Source organism: Apteryx rowi, unplaced genomic scaffold (genome assembly GCF_003343035.1).
Source record: "Apteryx rowi isolate R43461 unplaced genomic scaffold, aptRow1 scaffold_292, whole genome shotgun sequence".
NCBI lineage: Eukaryota > Metazoa > Chordata > Aves > Apterygiformes > Apterygidae > Apteryx > Apteryx rowi.
Window position 1 is genome coordinate 615,222 of NW_020449330.1, and position 17,109 is coordinate 632,330.

The 17,109-nt window shown below is 37.9% G+C and overlaps 1 protein-coding gene across 1 annotated transcript in view; it reads left to right on the forward strand.

Annotated features, from left to right (window-relative positions):
• Positions 1-587: 587 nt before the first annotated feature.
• DDX10 (DEAD-box helicase 10) overlaps positions 588-17,109 on the forward strand; it is a 136,278-nt gene continuing 119,756 nt past the window's right edge. Inside the window, exons 1-9 of the mRNA XM_026069369.1 lie at positions 588-620; positions 2,010-2,070; positions 2,276-2,406; positions 4,094-4,252; positions 4,690-4,810; positions 5,935-6,124; positions 8,308-8,434; positions 9,690-9,852; positions 11,276-11,360. Coding sequence (XP_025925154.1) covers positions 588-620; positions 2,010-2,070; positions 2,276-2,406; positions 4,094-4,252; positions 4,690-4,810; positions 5,935-6,124; positions 8,308-8,434; positions 9,690-9,852; positions 11,276-11,360 — 1,070 coding nt within the window. The remainder of the gene's footprint in view (positions 621-2,009; positions 2,071-2,275; positions 2,407-4,093; positions 4,253-4,689; positions 4,811-5,934; positions 6,125-8,307; positions 8,435-9,689; positions 9,853-11,275; positions 11,361-17,109) is intronic.

The window sequence follows — 17,109 nt, forward strand, 5'->3', positions numbered from 1 at the left end:
TTTATCATTAATAAGATAAATTAGAGAGGTGGTGGAGTCTCCTTCTCTGGAGATATTCAAAACGCGCCTGGATGCAATCCTGTGCAATGTGCTCTAGGTGACCCTGCTTGAGCAGGGGGGTTGGACTAGATGATCTCCAGAGGTCCCTTCCAACCTCAGCSATTCTGTGATTCTGTGATTCTGTAATAGATACAGTTTGATAGTTGTGAGCTTTGTAGAAGTCTAACCTTACTTCAGTACTATACTCACATAATATAGTGTCATAAACATTAATTTTATGGATACTGTTAAGAAGTGAGGAAACTGGAGAGTTTTGTGATGTAAATGTGCAAGCTGTTTGAGTTAAGAGGAAAAGGTAGTGATTATAAATTAACTTCCTTTTGCTTTAAGTTTATCTTGTTTGCAGTTTAGACAGAGGTGCCTTGTGAGTGAGAGTTACTGTGAGGGATAAGAGATGGGTGGCGGGTGGGTGTGTTGGCAGAATCGACTGTGAGCAGTGACACACTGCTGCTCGGTCGTAAAGTGATCTGATCTCACAGGGAAGCTGCAATGTAAATCGCCTTGTTTTAAGGCATCTGAAAGTGTGGATGGGACTGGGACAGCTTACTTCCAGCAAGCTTGTAAGCAGGCTGCCAGCAGTGTTTCCATGTGTTCCTTGCAGATGAGAGCGTCTACCTTTATGTCTGGGAACATTAAAGGCTGGGTTGCTAAAAGCGCAGGTGGACTTTTCTTTTGCAGGAAGGTAGTAGCCATGTATTTTGCAGCATAGTCATTTTTTTCTTAGACTGAAATAATTAAAAAAGGCAGAGCTCTTGCTCTTGGAGTTCCAATTTATGGTTTATGACTATCACTACTCCTCTTACTGTAGCCTGCTAGCAGCTGCAGAAACAGAAACTACTTCTCTGTGGATTTGCCCAGAAAAATGAAGTTATGCTTAGCAGTTGTGAATTGGAAACTCAGTGCTTGTTGCAGCCACACAGAAATATGAATTAATTGGCTAGTTATTGACTAGTACTTTGATGCAGATATTTTATTATAATCTCTGTTGGGACAGTTTTGGAGAAGAAGGCTGTAGAAGTTCTGATTTTAGAGATACTGTTTGTAAAATGCTCAGCATGAGATTTAATTGCAGGTTGTGCTTGGGGCTTGCAGTGTGCTGCACTGTAGAGATATCAAACCTTGCTTACATATGACAGTATCTTTTTAAAGTGTGTGTGTGTTTGTTTTTTTTTCCTTCTGAAAAATATCTGTGTCAGGTTTTGGACCACCCCCCCCCCAAAAAAAAAGAAAAAAAAAGAAAAAAGACACCCATGAACTGGAGCAAGTTCAGGGGAGGGCCACTGAGATGGTCGGGGCTGGAGCACTTGCCCTGTAAGGGGAGGCTGGGGGAGCTGGTCTTGTCCAGCCTGGAGCAGAGACGGCTTTGGGGGCACCTGACAGCAGCCCCCAGCACCTGTGAGGTGATCTAGAAAACACAGCCAGGCTCTTCACAGTGGTGCATGGCAGGAGGGCAAGGAACAGCAGGCATGAGTTAAAACAGGACAGGTTCAGACTGGATACAAGGAGAAGCTTTTCCCCATGAGGACAGTCAGGCAGTGGCACTGGTTGCCCAGGGGGTTGTGCAGTCTCTGTCCTCAGAGGTTTTCGGGACCAAAGGTCAAAGCCCTGAGCATCTAGGTCTGACCTAAGAGCTGACCCTGCTGTGAGCAGGAGGATGGACCAGAAACCCCCTGAGGTCCCTCCCAACCTGAATTATTCTGTGATTCCAAGATGATCTGAACTTTAAATTGCGCTACTGGCCTGCCTAATTAGAGTACATCTTATTGTTTTCTAAACAGTTTGTTAGAAGAGCGGTTTGGCTTAGGTCAGACTAGTACAGATTGTATGGCCAACTGACTTGGTCAGGTCATACTGAATTACCACACATTTATGTTAAACAGCAACTTAAAAATGGTGTTTAATTTCCATATGCTTAGAGTTTAGCACTGATTAAACTTGTTTTGTTTCAGATAAATGTAAATGAAGTTCAAAGATTTTCAGATTTTCCACTGTCAAAGAAAACCCTAAAAGGTAAGTGTGAAAGTTTTCTTTGGAAATCAATTTAAGTAGAAATGAATGTATCATTCATTTGCAAATAAAGAAAATTTTGCTTTAAACTGATTTTTAAATGAATTTTACCATATATAGTGTTTTCCAAATGGAAAAATAGAGCACTGGGCAAGATAAAAATAGTGTTCTTCCCTCCCCTCTTCTCTTTCCACATCCCCCATACTAGGATTGCAGGAAGCTCAGTATCGCATGGTAACTGAGATTCAGAGGCAAACCATAGGTTTGGCTTTACAAGGTAAAGATGTACTTGGAGCTGCAAAGACTGGATCAGGCAAAACCTTGGCTTTTATTGTCCCGGTAAGTATTTTACATACTTCCATCTACACTTAGGCCAAGTTATCCAGGAAGTCTTGGGTGTTAAACAGCTTAGGCTAATGGATCCTGGGAGAAAGGTTATAATTTAACTGACCTATGTGTTCCAAGGCAGACTCACTTAAGAAAGCTGCCTGAGGTTTTGGATGAAGTATATTTTTGTCCCTAGAAATATTCAGGCATTTTGGAATTTCATTTTGATCCTCACATTAGTAGAGCCTGTGCAATTCAGGAAGTGCTTTGTTTTTCTCTCAGGAATCTGTCTTCCTTGTGCAACTCTGCTAATGTTGTCTGATTCTATTAAGATTTGAAAACTGAGTGTATGAAACAGGTGAAATTCTTACAGTTCCACAGGCTTTTTTAGATCAGTGGTTTTCACCTCTTTAAAATTTTAGGCTGTGGACCTTCTGTTGCAAATTGAAACTTAGTAACTGTAGACTTCCTTTTCTTGGTGTTTTTTTTGTGGACTCCCTAGAAATCACTTCCAGATCCAAGCAGGAAAACAGGATGAAAACTCCTGTCACGGATAATAAATGTTTGAATGTTTTACTCAAAACATCATGCTCTGCATTTAATTTCTTCAAGTTGAAAGTATAATTGAAAAGTTTGTTCGTTTAAAGTGGACGTATCAATTGATGAGAAACCTATCAGTGATTGGATAAAGGGAAAAACAGATTTAGTTTTGATTATGGAAAGTTTTTTTTTTTTGATTGCATGTTGTTTGCTTTTTGCTAACACAGATTATTTGAGAGCCCATTCTGTCAGTAACTGTGAGAACAGTAGTAGGTGTTTTGAATACCCTCTCTAATTGAGAAGATTTGTGTTTTATGCTYGATTTTCTTTATTAGTAAAGAACAGGAAAAAATGTAGGTGGCTTCAAAAATAGTCTTGTGAACTTGAGAAACAAAGAACAGAAGTGAGATTGCTGAATTAGTTAATGTAGGAGTAGAGATCTTTTGTCTTAAAAACATGGTTTTAAAACAGTTTTGGGGAAGGGGGGTAATGGGGGGGAGTTGGACAGGTGAAGAGTGAAGAAAAATTGTATGTGAATGCTAAACAGCATTTGGTATTTCAAAATACTTCAGGTAGGATGATCAGACCAATGAAGTCTTTGTGTTAAGATTAGCTGTCTAAATCTGTATTTCTGCAGTGTGAATTCATAAGAGGAGGAATAATTCTGGACCAAAGTTACAATACCTTTAGGTGGAATGCTCTGTATATAGCATATACGTATAGTACTGCTCTAAATCTGAACCAGAATTATTAAGACTGAATTATCTGGCTTTTTTCTAGTTGCTCTTTCTATTTCTGGTTCTCACAAAACCTTACAAGCAGGAAAATTTCTCCTGTGTTTCTGCATCTGATTTCTATTCTCRTATAAGTGATTCAGACTTGATTTCCAGAATTTAGCAGAGTAGGTTTAATTGTGTAGTGAAATTTCTTCAATTTACAACCCATTGCTGTCTGTCATAGATTGGTACTGGGGAACTTTGCTTCAGCAAGCATCATTGCCATGAATTAGAATTGATATATAATCAAACTGCATGAAATGCATACTGATGTTTCTTAAATCATTATTTGAATTAACATCACTTTATCTTTTTTATGACTTTTTTTTGTTATATGTTTTCCCTCTGAGGTTTTATAATGAGAGTATGGTAATTTTTTTCAGGCCTTGGAAATCTTGTATCGCCATCAGTGGACTTCAGCAGATGGATTGGGAGTTTTGATAATATCACCTACCCGGGAACTGGCATATCAAACCTTTAAGGTTCTGCGTAAAGTGGGAAAAAATCATGACTTTTCAGCTGGCCTTATAATTGGAGGAAAGGTGTGTCCTCTTTCAATTTGCATAAATGAACAAATAAATGTTACTTTTGGAAGGAAGCCCTTGAATGGAAAAGTTAGGGAAGGGAGTAGTTAGTGGGAACCTCTTCATGACCCACTCATTTTCCTGTCTGTGTGCTCTGTATCTTTGGAAGCTTTTGCATATTTACTGTCTTTCCAGGTTATATGACTGGATGGAACTTCCTGCCAAGCCTTCCAGGACTATCCTTTAATTTAGATTATTCTGAAATACTTGTTGCTCAAGCCACAAGTGTGAGCATGCTGAAGAAAGGATGCAGTATCTGTGTAGAAAGAGGAAAAGAAGCTGATCCATGACTGTCTTTTCTAAAAACCATTAATAGGTTAAGCTGGCCTGAGCATCTCTGCCACTAGGTTGCTGGTGTGAACAGTTAGAACTAAACTGATTTAATTCATTTTCAGGATCTGAAAGAAGAGTCTGAGAGAATCCACCACATAAATATGCTAATTTGCACTCCAGGACGGCTTCTGCAGCACATGGATGAAACTTCATATTTCTATGCATCTGATCTGCAAATGCTGAGTAAGCTTTTAAGTATTTGAAAGTACTCAAAAATATTTTGTAACAGTTCATAACTATGTGGAGCACTTTCTTGGCTAAAAAGTTCATCCTACTCATGGTATGTAGATGAAGTAGCATTTAAGTTCAAATATGGAGAAATTAAAATAGAAAATGACAAAACTCCTTTCTTGTGTGCCTTTCTCTCTCTCAAAGCAGTTGCTGAGCATGTTTTCCTTAGGATGATAAGAACAAGTAGGTGAGTTAGTAAGGGACCCAAAAACAAATATGGCATCCCATTATAATCCTTTAGATATGTATTGGCTAGTGCTGACCTTTCCTTTCTGGCTATAGCTTTCTTGTTTTGCTTGATATGATAATTAACTATATGGAATATTCACTACAGTGTATGTATTTTGAGCCTGTTCTAGAAAAGATTTTTCTTTGCATTTTGAGCCAGATTGCTGTTTCTTTGTTTTGTTAGCCTCTTTCTTTCATCCTACCAACCTGAATACAAATTTCAGCTTAATGAAAAGGTTTGTCTGCCTTTAAGAATTGTGCATAATCTTTAGCATAGCTTGAGGAATTTGAGAGCAATTAAGAAGCTAATGAAGCTGATAAAATGTGAAATTAGGCTTGCTACACTCAATACAGTTCATTGCAGTTGGACAAGAATTGCATTAAATATAGGCCCTTTTCTTAATGCTTTGTCTCTGTGCTAATCTATGTATTCCCTATATGTCAGTGGTAAATTTAGCTTAGTAACAGGAGAGTCTGTTTTGCTTGGTCATGAATAGTACGGTACTATTCTATGTTCCATGGTTTTGTTTCCATAATGGGACAGGGAGTTTATAATTTGCAGTTTGTCTGCAAATTGGTGAACAGGTTACTTGAAATGCACATCTTCCTATGCTTCAGCATGTGAAGCTGAAAGTACATAATGTTATGGGAATTGCTGCAACTTCTGTTGCAGTTTTTTAACATATTTTATGGAGTACATGAGCAACTAAAGAAAATTCTACAGTATACAGCAATTAAGTCTGTCTCTGCAGTTTAAGTAGGCATTGATTTTTATACTTTACAGATCTAAAGTTTGAATTTTATAAAATCTAAAAACAGTTTCTCTCAAATCTATTTTTTCAACTCAGTTCTTGATGAAGCTGACAGAATTCTAGACATGGGGTTTGCTGATACAATGAACGCAATCATAGAAAATCTACCTAAGAAACGCCAGACCTTGCTTTTTTCAGCAACTCAAACAAAATCGGTGAAGGATCTTGCACGGCTGAGTTTGAAAGATCCAGAATACGTTTGGGTTCATGAGAGAGCCAAATTCAGGTATGTCAGGATGGTTTTTCTAGACCTGGGGTTTAAACAGATGATGATCCTATTTAGCTGCTTCCCTGACTGTCATCTTGCTGAAGCAGAAGGCAAATCATGCATCCTTCTCCTTCCTTCAATCTCTGGTCCTGTTGCATGCCTTTCTGAAAGTAAGGAATTTTCTGATAAGAGGTTACTAGTTGTGATTGATTTTGTTGCAGGGAAGCTGAACCTGCACCTTGCTTGTGGCTCCCCAGGAACTTCTCTGACTGGAAGTTTGTTTTTTTTCAGGGTAGCTCCAAGAGTGGGTTATAGTCTGGATGGAGTAGTCTTCTGCCTGTAGCAGCAATCATTTCTTGGTTGCTGCTTTCTTGTTCTTTGGCTTTCTTTCCCCTCCTGCCTTCATATTCACTGTGCAGGACCGCCATGACAACAAATACTGCTGTATTTGTTGCACAAATACAGTTCTTCTGTGTGTCTTTGATAAATCTGGTGTTCCAAGGAAATGCTACTCTACTGGGAATGTGCAGAATGACCATCTTGTTTGTGTGCTCAGTATTGGGTGTCCTTAGGAAACCATATGGCATTTGTCCACGTGCAGTAAGTCTTGTGCTTCCAGACACGCAGGATTTGCTGTGCGCGTTCAGGACTCCAGCCCTGTGCGTGTGAAGTAAATTTGTTGTCATACAGTTTGGACCAGAATGGGAGGTCCTCCCTGGAAGTATATGGTCTGCCCAGCTTAAAAAAATTAATGTGACATTAAATGCAGAAAGGTGCACAGTGTTAGCACATTTTTTTTCTCTCAAAATCTAAGTGAAGACCACTATTTAAAATTTTGCATTTCTGTGGGCTCTATTCTCTGAGTGACATGTTGCTTATGAACATGTATGATTAAGTTTTTCTGTTCTATGAAGCATGCATATATTTCCATACATAAGATGCAGGTGGAGGAAGGTGAAGCACAGTGGTAAAATGGCTCAACCAAGAGCAAACAAGGAATAATCAGCAAAATGAACAGTAGAACTTGATTGAATCCTTAGGCAGGTTTTAACTGTTTGACTCCAGAATGTCTCTTTATTATACTGCAAACAGCATTAATAGTGCTACTGATAAATAAGGGATCTCAAATAAATACAATTGCAGGAGAGAGCAGAGGAGGAGATAGAAGCCCAGGATAGTCCTCTGTTTGAGGAGCGACTACACAAAAATGCAAGGTTTGTGAAACAGATGTAAAGTCTGTTTTAAAGCACATCGGAGTTTTTGAGCTATTTGGGGAGGTACAATTAGATAATAAAACAAATTAATATTTTCCTTTTTTGATTTAGTTTAGAATTACTGCCTTTGTATGTAGGATGGTGTTATCTTAAGGAAACAGTTTCCTGTGAAAGATTTACAAGGCGAAAGGTACTGTGGTATAATTTAAAGTGACTAGTAGAATAAAAATTAGAGCAGTGTCATGTAATTTCTTTCTCTCATGTGGCATCTTCAATAAAATAAAGTAATTTTAAATACCCTTGGTCTCTCTAAGGTGGAGTAGAGGGACTGTGAGAGAAGAGCATTTGAATGTATTTCAAGGGCAAATATGTCAAAGAATATTCTTTTCTTACTTTGTAAAGAACTGAAAGGTGAGTTAAGGTGACAATTTGGAGCTTTGCAAAGTCACTTTGCATGCCAGAGTGATCAGTAAAAATACATCAATGCCTTTTTTGTGCATGATTAGACTGTGCTTTGACATTGCCTTAAGCACAAATGATGCTTTAATAGCACTAATAGACAAAATTGCATTTTTAAGTCAAGGCAAATTGAATGTCACTGCTTAGACATGGAAGGAGTTTGGCTAGGTGCTAGTAACTGAATTTAGAAATGAAGTCAAAAGTTTTTTTTTTTTTTTTTTTTTTTTTTTCCCCTCCTCTCCATCTTCCCCTCACCCCAGGATTATAGTAAACAAACTGATTGGTCTTTCAAGAGTAGCTTTCCAGTGGAGCTGCTAAGACTTGTTCCTCCAAGTGGGAGAACTTCCCAACCTTACTATTTTTTCTTTTTTCTGGATATTTGACAGACACCCTTGACTTGAAAGAAAGGTCAGCAGCTTTTTAGATATTGTATGTCTGTATAATCTGTTTTTTTTCTGTTCTTTATTCTCTTTTTAATGTTATGGGAACTATGGAATCTAAATAAACTTTTTGGTTTTTTTTTTTTAGTACGCCAGCAACTTTGGACCAGAACTATATTGTTTGTGAGCTTCAACAAAAAATAAACATGTTATACTCTTTCCTGAGAAGTCATCTGAAAAAGAAGAGTATTGTGTTTTTTGCAAGTTGTAAAGAGGTATGACTATCTTTTTTTTTTCCCCCCTCTGTGACATATTAAAACTACTAAAATTAAGATATTCATGTAGATATCAAAGCATGAGAGAGGTGAGATTCTGGACTAGCCTGCACCAGGAGAAGCGGGGAGGAGCCAGACCTCCCCCACCTCTGTCGACATGTCGCGCAGGGCTGGTTGGACAGCTGGGGTGTCGGGAAGCGTGGGGCCGTGGGCTCAGTGYGGGAAGGCTCCCGCAGGGATCTGCGTACTGATTTCTATGCTCTGATGTTGAAAAAGGATGCTAAGAGTTACGTAGCGAAGAGCGAGCTAATACGGTTGTGTCTGGTGAGGCATTTCATAGTTGGATTACAGACTATTTAATAGATGTATCTGCTCTTTTTAAAAGCTTTGAAAGCTTGCTCTAAATAAATTATAATTATGAAGTAGTGTGTGGAAAGGTTTTTCTTACGGTTATATAGGATGTAATCCTTTGAATGCCTGCTTGTACAACTGTCCCGGGAGTATTTCTTTGAAATTATTCGTAAATGTTTGTGTGGCAGATATTTCTTTCTCTGACTACTGTATGTGTGGAATATTTTTACTATATATATTCAACAGATAATTGTGTGATAAATATTCACTTTAGTTCTTGCACTTGTGCAAGAGGTTACAGGATTTCTGTTGTTTTGCAGTTGGCTAGAGTACAGTGAGGCTGTAGACTTATTTCTACAGAAATTCTCTCTGAGCTGCAGCTGTTACTGCAATATACACAATTTCTGTAACTATTATCTTAAAAATTATTAGTTAGCCGCCTGCTACAGAATAACGCTGCACCATGGTACTGCACCATAGTACGATGTGTAGTAATAAACAGACTGTCTTTTTAAGATAAACTGCTGAAGCTTGAAATAGTAAGACAAGACTATGTAGACTGCTTGGAGTGCAAGCATAAGACACTATACCCCTCCAGTGTTGCCTAAAAACAGCACTTCTGATGGACTTTTCATGTTTGGTCTCTTGCGTGCAGCGTAACTAGTTGTGCCCCAAATCTGCTCCTTGTTGGAAAGCTGCAGAAAGGCATGGCAGCCTTTGCCGTGGTTCATCCCCTGCTGTAGGACCTGGGTGTGTGATGGTGTCTCTGAACTGCCTGTCTTGTCTCTGATGTGGAGAAAAGTGTATCTTGCTTTATGGGCTAAGACTGTAGCTATCTCCTGGATGTGATCATTACCACATAATGTTAAGTTTGTTTATTTTCTTCTGATTTGTTGGGTAACAGGTCCAGTATCTGTTCAGAGTGTTCTGCAAGCTTCAGCCTGGTGTGCCTGTTTTGGCACTCCATGGCAAACAGCATCAGATGAAGAGAATGGAAGTCTACAATTGTTTTGTTCGGAAAAAGGCAGCAGTACTTTTTGCTACAGATATCGCAGCTCGTGGCCTCGGTAGGTGCCCATTAAAGCAATAAAATGATGATCCAATCCTATTAAGACTTTATCAGTACCAGTATGCTCTTGAGGCCAGGTTCACTTCTTACAAATCAAATTGTAGTTTGCTACCACTGTATTTAAAAGCTCATTATGGTGTCTCAGAAAGGAAAAGGTACGCTTTTCAAAGAGTTCTGCCATTCCTTTGCTGAAGAGAGGTGCAGTTCATTTGTACTTAGTTTTTCTTTTTGTCCCTGAATGACCTAAGCTGTCATTAGTCTTGTAATGCCATTTGTTAGTAGTGTAGTCAGTGGAAACTATCTGTTTATTTTTTTTAAGTCTGTAGATAATCTAGGAGAAATTTTAATGTCTGTGGACTGTGTGGGATTATTGGACTTTAAGGGGACAAAATAATAGATGAGGCAAAAGCAATAATATTTTATAGGTGCTGTTTTGGCTTGAGTTTCTCTTTTCTGTGGTCGCTAATTACTGGATTATTTCCTCCTCAGTTACAATTTTTGCAAATASTTTGCTACTTATGACATTTTTTTAATTTTTGGAGGCAATTAAGTATGATAAAAGAGTTTTTTCAGGAGTCTACTTGCATTTCTTTGGGATAGCAAACTTTTATTGTCCAAAATGTAAGGTTTTGTCAGTACATTACAGGAGGAGGAAATTGCTCCAAAATGGAAGTGAACACAAATGAAAACTGTTTATCATGCCTTCTACACGGCTGAAATCTTGCTAGTGAGGAGTTAATGTGGGTATGGTTGCCTGGGTATAGAGTGTAGGTGTAATTGTGGAATACTGCATTACTACAGACTTGGTCAGGAAGTAGCACTGGCTCATTACAATGCCAGCTAGATGAAATACAGCAGTTGGAAATTGCCCTTTAAAACTATAATTCACTTTGAATATTGAGTTCTTGGTCTAGCTTGGTGACTTCCTCTTCCTGTTGTTGAGAGGGACTATGATATTTCTTTACATGGCTAGTTATAGCATTGGTGTCTGACCACAGCTCACTTCAAATCCCAGTAGAGTAGGATAATGAAATTCTAGGTAAAAGTAGGTCAAATCCTGTTATTTAATTATTAAATGTTGTGGTGTTTTGTGGTGTTTTGTTATCTGTGTGACACAAAGCATCTGTCTTTCCTTGTCAAGTGTGAAATTATGTTCCATTCAGTGCACTGTCATAACTTTGGAAATGAAGACACCATTAATTTTAACTTGCTTTGATGAAGAGGCTGGTTGTTTGTAATGTGCTAATACATGCAATTAATTTTATTTTTAACTTGGAGGTTGCATGCAGGCAGTGTCTATAAATTGATATCTAAATGATAGTTCTTACAGGAAACAATGCTCCAAAATAATGTATTACTCTTGAGTAGGAGGATTTTGAGTTCAGAGAGCTTAAAATTTAACATGTGTTTTCTTTACACAGATTTTCCAGCAGTGAACTGGGTCATTCAGTTTGATTGTCCAGAAGATGCAAATACGTACATCCACAGAGTGGGAAGAACGGCCAGGTTCATATTCACTTTTGATTAATATTTTAATGTTTTAATCTAGATAACTACAGGCACTACTAATTGGCTAAAGACTCACTTGAAAAAAAATGAAATATGAGTTGGAAAGAAAGGTGGCTGTTATCACCAGAAGACCCTTTGATTATTTAAAAGAAATGGTTTAACTTAGTTGTTTCTTTGTGAGCATCAGAGACTCCTTATAGCAGATAGGACAAATGATGTCTAATTTAATCTGACTAGGCAGGGTTAATAGTGAAGAAGCAAAAGTAGTCTTTTGTACTTGGCAGGATTACCACAAAGGCTGAGTGGACCACATTTGTGTGTAGAAAAGCTTGTGTTGCCACTGCCATTTATAGGTAAATAAAGCTTTATACTTTGTGGATCCAATTTCTTTGTGTCACTGAAGACTCATCAAAAGAATCATAATATTTCTTCCTTGTTTTACTTTGAGAAGTAAGGAATCAAACAGTGTTAATAGCTGGTTAAATTTTTAATTTTCTAAGTCTTTTGTGGAGTTATAGTCTTAGGGATAGCTTTAGTTAAAATATTTGTGGCCAAGGCTTTATAAAGGGAGTTACCCAGATACACTATTGAAAACCTGGTCCTTGATCTCTGAAGCTGATTTTTGAAAGAAACAGGAGTTGTTGTGGTGTATAGTTCAGTAGATTAAAAACTTTATCCAGTTATTTGAAGGATGAAATGCAAGACCTGGCATTATATCTTGTATATAATTTAATATGTTTGCAGTAGGGTTTTACCATCTATGTTGCCATATAGTTTGAAGTCAAATATAATGACAGAACAGTCTCTTAGAACAGGTGTCAGTAATTGTACTGTAGGAGTTTGAGATTTGTGTATTTGGATTGGACAGCAGTAAGTTTTGGTGACTCAGTAGTAGGAACAAGCCTACTTTCAGCACTTTTTCAGAATGTGGAGTTTTTAGGCATGTATTTATTGTAATTGATAACATCTCTGCTCCATTTTTCCCTGTGTCCACCTTTTTGCTACCTACCCTTTTCTTATAGAAGGGAATAATAGATTTTTAAATAGCTTTTGGAAATATGTTGGCTATAAGGAAAATCAATGAATGTTATATATAATTAGATATAATGTGTAGCTGCTTAAAGATTTGAATTTGGCTAATGTCATTGGTCCTGGCTGAAAAAAGACCATAGGCTTAGTTAGAACCTTTTCTTTAAATCCTGTGTGGCTTCTGCAGAAGGCTTGTAATTTTGTGTTCGTGGTATACTGTCATCATGGAAGGGAAAACAATGTATATGACATGGTTTAACTGGCAGCTTCGAGAAGGACTGTTGAACTCTTTCGTAGCTGTGTCACTAAGTACCTGTCCAGATTTAAAGTCCTTAGACCTTTTCCCAACACTTACCAGGTGCTGAGAAGAATGATTGTAAGCAGCTTTAGAGATGGGGAAGAGCTATATAAAGGCAAATAACCACCCCTTTTCAACAATGATTTTAATAAAATGTCACTGTGACCAGGATGTTAGCCTTGCAAGGTTATGGGTCTGTCTTCAGAGGCCTCTTAAATACAACCCTCTGTGGTTGCGTAAGGAACAGGTTTAGGCAGAGTGTGGGGGCAGAGGGTCTGTTCTGCCGTACATCCGCAGTGCGGAACGTCTGCCCCTTGCTTCACCAGGCTGTCATTTAGATCTCTCTTTACATGAATTTTTCAGTAGCCAGACCTTACTGAAATTGTAAGCATATCTGAGCAAGTTACCTGAGCTGGCAGAATTGTGACTGATATTGAAAGCAAATTCCTTCTGTAGGAAAAGCTTTGCAGGTACCTTCTGTCTCTTAACCTGATAGAGAGACCAGTGAAGGTTCTGCCCTACCCTGGGCTTTTGTTCGGGAGAAATGTGCAGAGTCTCTTTGTCCTGATGTTCACGAAACAAATCTGTTCCCAGGACTAAAGTTAAGGGCATGAAAATACCACTGAAAATAAGATAAGGAAAATATTTAATAGTTTTAGGTATATACTGTGCACTAAGTAAATAAGCTAATGCTGAKTAGGAAACTTCACTTGTTTTCAGTAGCAGCAGTTAGTATGAGAGGAGCTCATGTTTTCTCTATAAACTTAATAAAAATTAACTGCAGTTTAATAGTTGTCATTAATGAGGTTAGAGATAATTAAAGGTTCATGGGTTATGAGGATGTATAATTGCATGGAATGAAAGCTAAATTAGATATCTCAGCTAATTAGACTATGTTAAGCTGTAATTAAAACTGGGTTGCTGAATACTGTTTACTTTTGAAATCAAATTATTTTGTGACACAAAAGTAAATATGAAAGTCAAGAGAAAGTATTAGTTTGGGACAGGGGCTGAAGATGAACTGTTGTTGTGTGTTTCCACAACTCTCTTGCACTTTTGCAAAGCCTTAGCAAAAGTGCAAGATACTGATTAATTTAAATGGTTAAGACCACTGTGTTCCTTAAGTAGGATTTCACTTGCATTTCATCCTACTGTGGAGCATATATTGCAACCTCTGCATTTTTGTTTATGGTAAAGTAAAATCAAGAAAATCTGGGTGTTGTCCAGTAATGCTTTTACTTTATAGTAGAGTTGGCATGTCCTATATTTTAATTTTTTTTAACTTGGAAGATATGCTACTATTGCAGTGATTGGAAAAATTGTGGAAACTATTTTCTCCAATTGCATTTTTAATGCAACTGTGGAAACTATTGGAAACATTGTGGAAAATATTTTCTCCAATTACATTTTTAAATATTTATTTAAAGTCTAGCTAGTATAGTAACATAACTTCTAAAATATTGACAATACTGTAGCCATGTCCTTAAATATTTTTTGACTATATTCTTGTCATACAGTCTCCTAGCAAATACTGTTATTTAAACTATTACAGAATCAGAATGGCTGAGGTTGGAAGGGACCTCTGGAGATCATCTAGTCCAACTCCCCTGCTCAAGCAGGGTCACCTAGAGCACATTGCACAGGATCACATCCAGGCGCGTTTTGAATATCTCCAGAGAAGGAGACTCCACCACCTCTCTGGGCAACCTGTTCCAGTGCTCTGTCACCCTCACAGTGAAAAAGTTTTTCCTCATGTTCAGTGTGGTCATTAGACCACACTGCTTTTCCTGTGGGTCTTAGTTTAAACGTTCTAAGTAAATAAGAGATACTTCTAGAGATCGTCTGCAAAACTCAGTTCTGGCTTTTAATTTCTATTGATGCCTGCTGTTCTGTAGCCCATGAAGCCTACAGTTGAAAAAATTCCTTCATCAGCTTTGTGAAACAAGTTGCAGTGCCACTAGAGGACAGCAAAAGATAACTTCTGAAGCACAGCCATATGCGTTTCTCTCACCCTCCAACTGTTTTTCCAAGCCTAACTTGTAAGTTGTGTGGCATGAAAAGGAACATATATAGGGATGTTTTTCTTTCAGTCATGATTGCATTGACAAGTAGGATAGATATTGGAAGGTCTATTCTATCTTTCTATTCATGCATACGTATTGTGTATTTTGGATGTATCCGTATCCTGTTATCCTGGCATATCTCAGTAATTAATTTCCTTCTTTCCGAGCATTATCTTCCTCGTTCCCCCTGCTGCTTTTCCTTCAGGGGAGACTATAGAAGCTGTTACTTGAGTTTAGTGATTCTTCTGTGTGCGGAGTCTTTTTTAAAAATGTTGACAGTAAAATGCAAGACAATAAATCCGTTGCTCTGCAGTTTTTATAATCACTGTGGTATGTCCAGATCTTTATATAACCTTTAAGTCTGGCTAAGGCTCAGACTTCTGATATTAATGGTATTTAATCTGCACTAGGTTTGTTAGGTGCTTAATCTAAATTAGGAAAGTCACTGTAATTTTTTTGTAAAATGCAGTATGGGTATGCATATAAGCATGCATATTCAGTCTAACTGTACATAAGCTTTATCCTTTAGGTAAATTATATTCTGAAAACAAATGGAATAAAAAAAAAAACAGTATTCTCAAAGCAGGATACTGTATTGCCTATTATCTTTGTGCTGGCTGCTGTGATGATCGCAGCCAAAGAACATGAATAAAGACTTAGAAGATCTCTAATCTCTCTGCTGTGTTGTGAATACTGAAGCATGTACACACAACAAGTTTTGGAAAGGTGAAAGGGGCAGGTCATTTAATGATATTACTCTGTCATGAAGTAAACTGCTTTGAAACATGCTCATTGGGGCTCCCCTTAATTGCACATTAGAGGTATGGAAGTGAGACTAATAAGCCTTTAGAATAATCTGTCCAAGTGGGACTAAAGCATTTAAAAATGTGAGTGACTTAATGGAACAGTTTTTCAGTGGTGGAAGCTTGTGTCTGGGAAACGTGTCCCAGAGATGTGTGTCGTGGGTAGTCAATAAACTGCATAATCAAGATGACAGCTCCTTGTTTGATTATCTTTTTGTGTTTAAGACCTGCTGAAGCACTTTTACTGATGTTTCTTTAAAAAAAAGTGTGGTATTTAGACCATCTCTTATATTATATTGCAGTCAAATCATTATCTTAAGTAAAATAAAAATAGCTGCCAGTGGAGGTCACAAGAAATCGTTGACACCACATATTTAACTTGCAATTTATATTATTAAAATCTCTAAAATTAAATACTGTAACCTAGCTACATTCTTAACAGTATCCTGTGGTGCTGCAGTTGCATTAACTGGAACTATATTATCCATTAGAACTTTTTTCTAATAATGTGATACGAATGTTCCAATACACTAAAATGCTAAGTGGCTATGGTTATTACGTGCTGACAAGAAACTATCCTGGAAGCTGTAATAAAAAAAACAAGCACATATATTTCAACACAGTAGAGTGGACACAGCTGCTGTGGGAAATGGATTGCTCACAAACTAGCTGGAGGACTCAACAACCTCCCAAGGCCTTTTAAATTCAATTTATTTTGAGACTAGCATGATAAGGTTTGTGAGCTGCTGCCTGTTCTTGTCCATCATTTCTCCTGCATGAGTGTGCTGAGCGGACATGAAGATGAGCTAGTATGACTGAATGAAGGGGATTATGATATTGTGGCATACATAAAACCTAGTTACGTGGTTCTCGTGATTTGGCTATAGAGATAAATGGGCCCTACTGTATAGACGAGAGAAGGAAGAGGATGTAAAGTGATCAGAAGAAATCCCTGCAAACCCCCGAAGTGATCTCTAACTTGATGGTAATATTTACTGATAATTTTTTTAGGGTCTAACTGAACTGAGGTCTATAGACTGTAGTCTATACAAAAGAGGGATAGGAATGAACAAAACACTGGAACTAAGATAATTCAAGAACCTACTTGACTTAGTTTTTAGTTTTAAATGCTCTGTGAAGTTCGGATTTTTCATAGCCCRTGGAAAAGGGAGCTCTTCTCACTAGCTTAGAAACCTTCAGCTGTGAACACGGGCTGTCCACAGCATTTGTTTGGCTGTGGGTGGCAAGGAAGCTTCCCGGTGGGTGGTGGCTCTTGCTGGGCTGCTCTGGCAGGACTCCCCTCAGGCGGTACAGCCCGGTTTCCACTTAGCAGTGCAGTTCACTTCTTAAAGATTGCTGCTTTAAAGAAAAATGCCTGTCTTAAAGAGACCATTGATTATGTAGTTAGGATAGAAATCGTGATATTTATGCATGTGTTCATTTGTCACTTAAAAAATGGAACAGCAGATTCCCACCATAGGGAAGAAATCCAGCAGTGTAAAAGGTATGAGCAAGAAGAGTTTTATCTACTGTTTATCAGGGTCTAGGAGAAA